We start from the raw sequence: 12,852 nt of genomic DNA on the forward strand, positions 1-12,852 counted from the left end.
ATCACTTAGAAACTTTTTGATTAATATAAAGCAAACTATGCAGTCTCTCAGTAATATGCAGATTCCAGTTCAGCATTGGGATCTTATTTTAATTGAATTAATTTTAGAAAAGGTAGATTTTAACTCTCATAAGGCATTTAAGTATGAACTTGGTTCCAATTAAATACCTACATTAGCACAGCTCTTTACATTTTTAGAAAAAAGATGTGAAATACTTGAGAAACTGCATAGCTCTAATACTCAGACTCAAAAATCTAATTCTAGTAGTCATGCATGTGTCACACATCTCTCCAATATTGAAAATAAAACAAATAATTTAAGATGCTTGTTTTGTTCCCAAAATCATAAAATTTATAATTGTAATAGTTTTAAAAGCTCATCTCTCCAGGAAAAAATGAAGTTTGTAAACACAAGGCGATTGTGTAGAAATTGTAGGCACTTTACTGCAAATTGTGGTTCGCAGTCAACTTGTTCTATCTGTCATGGAAGACATCACTCACTCCTTCATAAAGACAATCATGTACAGTACTCAACTGCTAAACAAAGATCTCTTCCTCCAGAAGCTCACATCATCAGAAATGATAACAACTCTCAACATACTTGGTCTAATCCTCAAGCCTCATCGTCTCATGCTCAAATTAATTCTAATAGCACTAATAAAGACATTACTAGGCCCAATAATCTACATGTCTTTCAACATAATACACCCTTTAATCAACCAGGTACCTCATATCATAATACTCAATATGCTCAATCTGGTGTTCAAGCTCACTCTCATTCTCACAGCTTTGATCCACAAGATGTAATTCAGTCATTCTCTGCACTCTCGCTAACAAATGAAGTAGTATTGGCTACAGCTCTTGTTACACTAGTGGACAAAGATAAAAATTTAGTATATGCTCGTGCTCTTCTTGATAATGGCAGCCAGACAAGTTTTATAACCCAAGAATTGGTAAATAGACTAGGTCTTCCTTCTTATAATAGATTACTTAAAATTTCTACCTTATCTCAATCTTGTTCCACCTCAAACAAGATGATAGACCTCATTATCTATCCCTTTAGAACAACACACAATGGATTTAATGTATCTTGTGCTGTACTGCCAACTATAACATGTAAATTGCCACAGGTAAAGATAAGTAGGTCTCACTTAAGTATACCTTATGATATAAACCTTGCAGATGATTCATTCTCAGTACCTGGTAAAATTGATATGTTGTTGGGCAATGACATATATTGTGATCCGTTAACAGATGGAATAATAAAACTTGGAAATGGCCCTATACTGCAAAATACACATCTTGGATATATTTTCCAAGGAAGACTGCCTTCACAGTCAATTCCCAACTATCCCTTACACATCTCAGATAATAACAAAAATTCTTGTTTTTCAACTCAGGTCTCTCTTTGTATCAATTCTGTGAATAACACTGAACCTCTAGATGCACTCATTCAAAGATTTTGGGAGGTTGAAGAACTCCCTGAAAGTCCCATGCTCAGTCAGGATGATGAACTTGCTCAACATATCTTTAAAACTACCACAAAATTATTACCTGAAGGTAGGTTTCAGGTAGATCTGCCACTACGCTCTTCGGCAGAGCCTAAAAGACTAGGCAACTCCTTTTATTCTGCAAGACAGAGGTTCTACAATCTAGAAAGGAAACTTGTAAAGGATAACACAGTTTATACCCAGTATAAGGACTTCATACAAGAATATCTCTCTCTTGGTCATGCAAAGGTGGTACCCCTCACACTCACAAACCCAATGTCAGATAATAAATACTTTATCCCACACCATTGTATTATTCGTGAGGAAAAGCTCACAAATAAATTACGTGTTGTTTGATTGTTCCATGAAAACAAGCTCCGGTGTCTCACTCAATGATATTATGTTGAAGGGGTATAAAACTCAACCAGAACTAATTGATACTCTCATAAATTTTAGAACATTTTTATATGTTTTTACCTCTGATCTCAGGCACATGTACAGGCAAATTCTCATAAACCCCACTCAAAGATATCTCCTAAACATTCTCTGGCGAAGTTCCCCTCAAGATGAGTTACAATGCATCCAGTTGAATACTGTAACATATGGTACTAACTGTGGCAACTTTCTAAGCTCTAGATGTCTGGTAGAGTTAGCTCGCACTCATCAAGAATCGTATCCTCTTGCAAGTGATGCTATCCTCAATGCATGCTATGTAGATGACATGTTGTATGGTGCTGATGACCCAACAAATCTCTTAAAGGCTTATTTTGAAATCACAGAATTATTGAACAAGGTAGGAATATCAGTACACAAATGGTGTTCTAACTCTCAAACATTTTTTGAAAATGTCTCCTCTCGTTCTCATGATTCAAATTATGTTATAGCTCCAGAAAATGGTAATAGCAAGGTATTAGGACTCTACTGGAATGCCAATTCAGATGTATTCTCAATTTCTGTACCTCAGTTCTCACAAGAATCACTCATTAAAACCATCTATACCAAAAGAGAAGCTCTTTCGCTGATAGCTCAAATTTTTGACCCTGAAGGTCTCATTGCTCCGGTAGTAATTATTGCAAAATTAATAATGAGAAAAATTTGGCTTGCAAAAATTGATTGGGATGACCATCTTAGCTCTGAAATTTTGAAAGAATGGCTCAAATTCATTCAAGGTCTATCTTACTTGCAGTCACTAAAAATTCCTCGATGTCTCTTCAAAAATAAAAATATTAGAAAAATTGAAATTCATGGCTTCTCAGATGCTGCATGTGTATACATTCGTGTTATTTATGACTCCAACACTTTCTCTTGTGCTCTTATCGCCTCTAAAAGCAGGGTGGCTCCACTCAAAATTGTCAGCCTTCCCAGACTCGAACTCATGGGTGCTGTTATATGCTCAAAACTTACCCAACGAATTGTTAGTACCCTCAAAATCAGAATCCCACAGTTTGATTCTATAAATTTGTGGAGTGACTCAGAGATTGTTCTCGCTTGGTTAAAATCACCCCCTTCACGGTGGACTCCCTTTGTTGCCAATAGAGTTGCAACAATACAACAAAACTCAGAATTTATCTGGAGGTATGTTAAATCCAAGGAAAATCCTGCAGATATTCTGTCTCGAGGTATATCACGTTAGAACTTCCGAACAGTACACTCTGGTTTAATGGTCCACATTTTCTATCCCAAATTGATTTAGATCTTACCTTCTTCAACTCAAAACACAAAATTAATCAGGATCGTTCAGCATTAATCGTTCCAGAGGAAAGAAAATCTCAGATTGTACATCATGCTCAAGTCTCTCCCTCGTTCCTAGATGAACTCATTCGACCATTCTCTTCATTTACAAATCTACAAAGAGTGATTGCTTATTGCTCAAGATTTGCTCATAATACCAGGAAATCAGAAACCAGAAAATGAGCTGAACTCAAAATTGCCAAACTCATACAAGATGAGTCGTTTTCACAAGAAATTTCCCTTCTCAAAACTAAAAGGCCAATTACAAATAAATCCCTTTTGTCCATGAACCCCTTTCTGGATGAACATGAAATGTTGAGAGTTGGTGGAAGGTTAAAATATGCCTCTGTACCATTTCTTCTAAGAATCAACTAGTGAAACTCATGCTAAGGAGGGAGCATATTAGATTGTGTCATGCTGGTCCACAATGTACACTCTCCAATTTCAGACTAAAATATTGGTTTCTTGATGCTCTGCGGGAGATCAAAAGAATTATTAACAGTTGTAAAATATGCTTTCGTTTTAAGGCTCAAACAGCATCTCAGCTGATGGCAGACTTGCCAAGAGAACGTCCAGTGTGTTCGCAAGCATTTACAAATGTTGGAACAGACCTAGGTGGACCATACAATCTCAAAACTTCCAAACTTCGTAAGGCTCCTATAACCAAATGTTATATTGTTGTGTTTTTCTGTATGGTCACTTGAGCATGCCATCTGGAACTTGTCTCCAATCTCACCACAGAATCATTTCTGCTCACCCTCAAGCGTTTTATCAGTAGACGTGGCAATCCCTCTGTCATATTTTCTGATAATGCAACCAAATTTCTTGGCTCCAAAAATCAATTGAAAGAATTTGCACAATTCTTGCGGAACCAAGATACTCAAAATTCAATAAAGAATTTTCTCACTTCTTCTGAGATTACATGGAAATTTATACCTCCTCACTCTCCACATCATGGTGGGATATGGGAAAGTGCAAAGTACCATCTCCACAGGCTCATTGGCAATCTAACACTCACTTTTGAAGAATTCTCCGCTGTATTAGCCCAGATAGAGGCTGTTCTCAATTCTCGTCCCCTCTGTGCCATGTCCAATCAGCCTGGTGATCTCTCTGTACTCACCCCTGGTCACTTTCTAATAGACAAACCACTCACCTCTTTCCCGGAGTCCGATGTAAGTGAAATTTCCTCCTCTAGACTAAATCTCTGGGAAAATTGCAAAAAAATCCAACAACTTTTCTGGAAAAGACGGAGCACAGATTACTTGAATAGGTTGCTAAACCGTCCCAAATGGCTCACGTCAAATAAAGATATTAAAGTAAATGATCTTGTCTTCTTGAAGGAAGATAATACACCTCCCTTATATTGGCCACTTGCCAGAGTGATTGAGGTCTTCCATGGCAATAATGGCAAGGTTTCGTGTTGTTAATATCAAAACGAAGGATGGAACTTTCACACGTCCTATCACAAAATTGTGTCCATTAACAGAAGAGTATTCTGTGTAAATATTAGGTAAATGTTACAGTGTATTGTAAAAAAGTATAATATTTTTTAGGAAATCAGTAAAATTACTCATGTATTATATGGGTAGTTGATAGTTTATTGATAGTGTGCCCTAGAATTAGTAATAGAGTAGAATTCATCTTATGTTAATCTAGTAACTTTGCTCTTGTTGTTGTCTCTTTTTGTTTTCTTTTCTTATGTCATTAACTATTTTATTATTTGAAGCAATGCTTCAAGGCCCGGGAGTATGTTGGAAAACCAACTAATTTTTTCACTACTCAAATTTAATCTAACGCCGCCTCTGTAGTGTGGATGTTAAATATCTATTAGCTAAAAAAGACCAGACGATAGTCAGCGTATTTGACACCTCTTCTGCCCGCATACCTCTCGTCCCTTTGCCCTCTCTAGTAATATAAAGTCAGTCTCATTAAGTATTTCAATGATATAAGTCGCTAAAGAAGTTTCTCTCTCCTCGTCTCTCTCACCCGTGCCACACAACAAGGGCAAATAAGTTCGTTTTAGTTTAGTGATAAGTGTTAAGTTGTAAAGCGTTACCGTAAAGATTTGGAAGTAAATAAACCGGTTAATTAAAAGTGTTGTACATAATTTTCACCCCCAAAAGAGGCCTAAATAACGAATCAGCTACATATTCTAACAAATCCTGTAACACAAACTAGACAGGTCGCCACGAGGGTTTGGTGCGCTATGGTCACGGTGGAAATAACCCCATCGTTTCCCTTTAATACCAGAATTGTATATGGCGTTAAACAGATGTAATATTATTGTATCAATACAGACATTTGTGTTTGAAATTTATTTAATTCGAGTATATATAGGGTAGACTACCCAGTGATTGGCCGGTCACATTTCTAATAAGGGATTAAATCATGGAATTATGTAATAAATGTTTATCAGTAGGAATATTACGTTCCTCCCAATAAAAAATCAGTTGTAGTTTATACAAAACCAAACATTTCTAGTCTAGAATTAAATTTAAGTTCCAAAAAATCTTTTATAATACCTGTCTGTCAAAAATTAGTTATTGGCATGGCTCCTCCAGTGATTAGCCACTAATTCTCCTTGAAATGCACGTATCGTTCAAAAGAAGCTAGCTTCTTCTCCTCTCGATAAACTGAATCTCTCGTTGCTGCCTGAACAGTGACTCTTGGAATATATAAGTAGAAAAGTATAACTTACAATATTTTACTGAATCAGCTTCCGTCAGATACACTTACTCCAAGAAAACTTACAAACATTCACTTTTACTGCTTACTATCACTTGGGGACCACCAGAGAACAACGACTGTTTGCCTTGCACCCTTGGAAAACAACCGATTATCTTTTCTCCCTCAAAAATCTAGCTAAACTCTCATTCCTACATACCTATCCCACTTTTTTCAATCTCCTCCAATCAGAGTTCGTCACACTTATCCCCATCTACCATTTAGATAACAAACAACAATTTTACCTGCAATTATAAATTTCCTAAAAACTATTAACATGCTAATCGGTTTCTACAAATTCTTAAGAACTAAACGGAGAAATATAATTTCTAAATATTCTGTTCTATTGTCTTATTCACTGTACAAGTCCATTTGGAAAACCCGGTCGCATTGTTCTATGACTTCACTTAAGCTCACTCATGTCACTCGAATATATTTTACAAAGAAAATAATTTATGCATATCTTAAATTTTGTTTACTACAGGTCATCCAGGATAATGGGTTTTCATTTCTTCAAAATATCTTTTATAGTTTATTAGTTGAATTACTTGAATTATTATATTTTGTACTTTGAAATATATTAAGAGCAAACCAATATTGTGTTCAATCTTACATAGCTTAACAACTTTCCAGGATATCTTGAAAATTTAATTAGATGGTCTATTTAGTAATTTTTAATTTTATCTATGGCTGATAAAATGAATCATAACAATATATATATATATATATATATATATATATATATATATATATATATATATATATATATATATGTATATATATATATATATGTATATATATATATATATATATATATATATATATATATATATATATATATATATATAGAAGTCTTTCCTGACAACGTTAGAAAACGGAGCTTTGAGGTTTATTGGGATTTGCAGAGGTGAAATAAGTGTACTCTTTTAACTAAGTTTCAAGCTTTCGAAAATGTTTATTTTCATCATCAGGAAAAACTGAAATAAAGTGCTACTGTTAGTAGAGCATCCTCGAAACCTATTAAGAGTGTAAAGGTTGTAAAAACTTTAATTAAATTAAATTAAATTAAATTAAGTTAAATTAAATTAAAATAATTTAATTTAATTTAAATTTAATTTAATTTAATTTAATTTTATTTTATTTTATTTTATTTTTTTTTATTTTATTTTATTTTATTTTATTTTATTTTATTTTATTTTATTTTATTTTATTTTATTAGATTCGCTTCGATTTTATTTAATTTTATTTGGTTTTATTTTATTTTGTTTAATTTAATTTAATTTTATTTTATTTACACAGTTGGATTCGGTTCGTCAAAGCGAATAGACGTGCGATACTTAAAATCTAATTAAAGAAATCGGTGTTATCACCTTGTAATTAAAAAAACTAGTGTATTCATATAAAAATTACACATATCGATTAAAAAAAAAAGTAAAATTTAAGTGGTTTAAAGATCATGAGTGTTACTAGCGGGGGTAGAAAACCCCCCGAAAAAGATGAGTTGGAAGGTGATATGGATGTGTCCCATCCCGATCTTCCACCTTCTCCAGTGGAGGAATTTAGAGGATTTCAAAATATCAACCCTATTTCACAAATAAGTACTGATCATGTTTCTGAAATTGTTTCCGAAAAAAATTTAAACGTAAACACGGTCATTAACATAATAAATCAATATTCTTCAAAAGATAATGGGCCATTTTTTGTTTATATTCAAAGTAATACAGGTAAAATAGGCAATTTACATAAAATAGCTACGGCTAGACTAATAATTAATGCGATACCAGAAATTAAACATGATATAGTTAACATATCAGTAATAGGAGCTAATAAAATAAAGGTTGAATTAACTTCTTATGCAAGCGCAAATAAATTATTAACAGCAAAGTCATTAAAGGATAAACAATACGATACATACATTCCAATATTTTTTACTCACGTAAAGGGAGTCATAAGGCAAATAGATTTAGAATTATCGGAACAGGAATTAAAAGAAATTATTAAACCGAAATTAGGATATAATTTAGAAGTAAGTCACGTAAAAAGAATTTCACGTAAAAATGACAAAAATGAAATTGTTCCAACAACTACAATTATAGTTACATTTAGAGGTCAACTTTTACCTACTAGGGTAATAATAGAAAAAATGGTGTATGAAGTCGAAAAATACGTGCCAAGAGTAATGCAGTGTCTTAAATGTCTAAGATACGGCCATATTAGTACACAGTGTAGATCAAAAGAACGCTGTCAAAATTGTGGAGAAGATCATAAAGTAGAAAATTGCCAAAAAAATGAACCAATACCTATGCATTTATTGTAAAGAAAAGCATTGCGCCACTGATAAAAAAAATTGTTTAGAATTTAGTAGACAAAAGAGTATTAAAAAAACTATGGTAGAAAACTTATCATACGCTGAGGCTTCTTCTAAGCATGAAAGAAGTTTTTCAAGTGTAGCAAAAACTGACACAAATTCAAACCGATATACTGTTACTTTAAAAAGAAAGAGGTTAGCTATAACCCCAGAGATCGATGAAACATTCGAAAAACACAAACAAATAATTTCAAATCCAAAAATTTTAACAGAACCTGTTTTCAATAAATTTAAAAATATACCAAATTATAATAATAGTTGTGATGATAATAGCACTTTAAGTAAACAGATAAAAACTCGCGAATCAATATTAAATCTTATCAAAGATGTTTGAACTTTTTCAAATATAGAAATTAAAAATAGTACACTTATTGAAAATATAAAAGACAGTATAACGCAAATTCTATCAGACTATGAGTAACTTAAATATACTGCAATGGAATGCTAGATCAATTCTGTGTAATAAAGGTCATTTTGAAAAATACATTTTTGGTAATAAGATTAATGTAGTGTTGCTTTCGGAAACCTGGTTAAAGGAATCTTCACATTTTTTTATTAATAATTTTAATATATTTAGACACGACCGTAATGACGGTTATGGAGGAGTTGCAATCTTATTAAAAAAATTCCTTACATTTTTTCCTAAGCCAAAATTTACTCCAATAAAGTCCGTAGAATGTGTGTCGGTATCAGTGTCAATAAATAAAAATATCAAAATCCACCTATACTCTATACACGCCAAACCAGAACTAAACATTAGAGAAACAGATTGGGTTGCCTTTTTTGATAGCCTAGAAAAGCCATTTTTGGTAGGAGGTGATTTCAATTGTCATCATACTGCATGGGTAAATAGTTATTCAGATATATCGGGTTCAAGGCTTCTCGGTGCTATAGAGGAGTGTAACTTAAATTATTTAAATACAGGAAGCGAAACATTAATACCTAGATTTGGAAGTAATAATAAATCTGCTGTAGATATAACAATATGTTCTAGAGATATAACTTTAAATTGTGATTGGAAAACTGATATTATACCATTAGGTACTTCCAATCATTTTCCTGTTCTAATTAAAACACATTTTAATACTACTCAAGTATCCTTTAAGTGTAAAAACAAAGTTAATTTAAATAAAGCTGACTGGTCCCTTTTCTCTCAGATAGTAGATGAACAATTAGATGAAAGTAATAACGAAAGATCTTATAAAAGTTTTATAGAGTCACTAAATCATGCTACAAAACTAGCAATCCCACAGAAGAGAACAGAGATCAAATCAGAATTTAGCAAAGTTTGGTGGAATCAGAGATGTGCAAATGCCATTAAATGTCAACAAGAAGCTTTTTTGCTTTACAAAAGGCAGTCAAATTTAACTAACTATTTAAAATATAAAAATTCAGTAGCAGTCGCAAAAAAAATAATATTACAAAGCAAAAAAGATTCTTGGCAAAATTTTTGTAAACAACTTAACAGAAACACACCTATAAAAGATATATGGAAATATATAAAGAAAATAAAAAATACATTTAATCCTCAAAAAAATAGGATCCAGGTAGGGGAGTGGGTAGAAATGTTCTTCAATAAAATTGCTCCAAGTTGGGTGGAAACAAATATTCGGCCGATTAGTTTACTGAGCACGGATGATATAGATAGGGAATTCTCAAGTATGGAAATAAAACAAAGCCTCAAAACTAACAATAATACAGCGCCCGGAGTTGATAACGTTTATTATAAAATGCTCGCTAGTTTGTCAGAATCAAGTATAGAAATTTTTCGCAAAATAATAAATACAACATGGAATCGGGTAGAATTTCCAACAAGCTGGAAGGAATATTCAGCAATCCCAATTCTAAAGCCAAATCGAGATGCGGAAGATCCAGATTCATATAGAGCAATTTCTCTAGCTTCTTGTGTCTTAAAAACTTTAGAAAGAATGATCAAAGTCAGACTAGTTCATTGGCTTGAAAATAATAAAAAATTACCTAAATTACAGTTTGGCTTCAGAAGAGGATGTTCAACCATTGAAAATGTAGGTAACCTAGTAAGTGATATAAATATCGCTTTTACTAACAACAAATCACTTCCAGCAATTTTTGTAGATATAGAATCAGCATATGATAATGTAATATTAGACATTCTCTATGAAAAAATGGAAAAAATGGGAATTTCTCAAGCTTTGACCTCACGTATCAGATTACTATATTCCGATAGAACAGTTTCAATAAATATAAATGATGAAATATTGGGCCCTAAAACGACCAATATTGGGTTACCACAAGGAAGTATACTAAGCCCTGTACTATACTTAATATACACAGCAGATCTGGAATGTAAAATTAAATCTGAGAACATTTCTATACTACAATTTGCCGATGATATTTGTATATATTCACCATGTCAATATATTGAAGAAGGGTGCAAAAAATTAAATATAGCTTATAAGAACCTCAATAAATGGTGTAATGAAAATGTTCTAAAAATTTCCAGGAAAAAACAGAAGTTTGCATTTTCACGAGAAAAAGAAAAAACATTCCAACCGAATTAACATTGGATACAACAAAGTGTAGCGTACGTGCATCAGTAAAATACCTAGGAATGCATCTAGATAAAAAAATGACATGGAAAAATCACATAGATTGTCTAATCAAGAAAACAGAAAAAGGAATTAACATCTTACGGTCAGCATGTGGAACAAAATGGGGATCAGATCCAAATGTAGCAATCCTTCTGTACAAATCCTACATTAGGTCAATACTGGATTATGGTTGTTTCTTCTACGACCAAGCTTCAAAAAGTCAACTAGAAAAAATAGACCACGTAGTAAATAAGTGTCTAAGCCTATGCCTAGGGGCTTTAAAAAGTACACCAATTGATTGTTTATTTGCAGAAGTAGCGGAAACTCCACTAAAATATCGCCGAAAGATTTTAGCTTCCAATTTTATAGCTAAATTAAGCTCCAAAAAAGCGACTTAATCCAAAAAATTAATATACTGTTGACATCGGATCTTACCCACAATTTAGTAGACAAAAGAGTATTAAAAAAACTATGGTAGAAAACTTATCATACGCTGAGGCTTCTTCTAAGCATGAAAGAAGTTTTTCAAGTGTAGCAAAAACTGACACAAATTCAAACCGATATACTGTTACTTTAAAAAGAAAGAGGTTAGCTATAACCCCAGAGATCGATGAAACATTCGAAAAACACAAACAAATAATTTCAAATCCAAAAATTTTAACAGAACCTGTTTTCAATAAATTTAAAAATATACCAAATTATAATAATAGTTGTGATGATAATAGCACTTTAAGTAAACAGATAAAAACTCGCGAATCAATATTAAATCTTATCAAAGATGTTTGAACTTTTTCAAATATAGAAATTAAAAATAGTACACTTATTGAAAATATAAAAGACAGTATAACGCAAATTCTATCAGACTATGAGTAACTTAAATATACTGCAATGGAATGCTAGATCAATTCTGTGTAATAAAGGTCATTTTGAAAAATACATTTTCGGTAATAAGATTAATGTAGTGTTGCTTTCGGAAACCTGGTTAAAGGAATCTTCACATTTTTTTATTAATAATTTTAATATATTTAGACACGACCGTAATGACGGTTATGGAGGAGTTGCAATCTTATTAAAAAAATTCCTTACATTTTTTCCTAAGCCAAAATTTACTCCAATAAAGTCCGTAGAATGTGTGTCGGTATCAGTGTCAATAAATAAAAATATCAAAATCCACCTATACTCTATACACGCCAAACCAGAACTAAACATTAGAGAAACAGATTGGGTTGCCTTTTTTGATAGCCTAGAAAAGCCATTTTTGGTAGGAGGTGATTTCAATTGTCATCATACTGCATGGGTAAATAGTTATTCAGATATATCGGGTTCAAGGCTTCTCGGTGCTATAGAGGAGTGTAACTTAAATTATTTAAATACAGGAAGCGAAACATTAATACCTAGATTTGGAAGTAATAATAAATCTGCTGTAGATATAACAATATGTTCTAGAGATATAACTTTAAATTGTGATTGGAAAACTGATATTATACCATTAGGTACTTCCAATCATTTTCCTGTTCTAATTAAAACACATTTTAATACTACTCAAGTATCCTTTAAGTGTAAAAACAAAGTTAATTTAAATAAAGCTGACTGGTCCCTTTTCTCTCAGATAGTAGATGAACAATTAGATGAAAGTAATAACGAAAGATCTTATAAAAGTTTTATAGAGTCACTAAATCATGCTACAAAACTAGCAATCCCACAGAAGAGAACAGAGATCAAATCAGAATTTAGCAAAGTTTGGTGGAATCAGAGATGTGCAAATGCCATTAAATGTCAACAAGAAGCTTTTTTGCTTTACAAAAGGCAGTCAAATTTAACTAACTATTTAAAATATAAAAATTCAGTAGCAGTCGCAAAAAAAATAATATTACAAAGCAAAAAAGATTCTTGGCAAAATTTTTGTAAACAACTTAACAGAAACACACCTATAAAAGATATATGGAAATATATAAAGAAAATAAAAAATA

At 32.3% G+C, this 12,852-nt stretch overlaps 1 protein-coding gene across 1 annotated transcript; it reads left to right on the forward strand.

Annotated features, from left to right (window-relative positions):
- Positions 1 to 1,889: 1,889 nt before the first annotated feature.
- On the forward strand, positions 1,890 to 3,122 carry LOC140433789 (uncharacterized). Its single transcript, XM_072521765.1, has one exon. It carries the CDS (start codon positions 1,890 to 1,892, stop codon positions 3,120 to 3,122), a length of 1,233 nt encoding a protein of 410 aa, XP_072377866.1.
- Positions 3,123 to 12,852: the final 9,730 nt, after the last annotated feature.

Source organism: Diabrotica undecimpunctata, chromosome 2, assembly GCF_040954645.1.
Source record: "Diabrotica undecimpunctata isolate CICGRU chromosome 2, icDiaUnde3, whole genome shotgun sequence".
In the NCBI taxonomy this organism is placed as follows: domain Eukaryota; kingdom Metazoa; phylum Arthropoda; class Insecta; order Coleoptera; family Chrysomelidae; genus Diabrotica; species Diabrotica undecimpunctata.

What these genes read in the sequence shown, in the direction of transcription:
- LOC140433789 (XM_072521765.1), top strand. Translation starts at nt 1,890, where the DNA reads ATGTTGAAGGGGTATAAAACTCAACCAGAACTAATTGATACTCTCATA.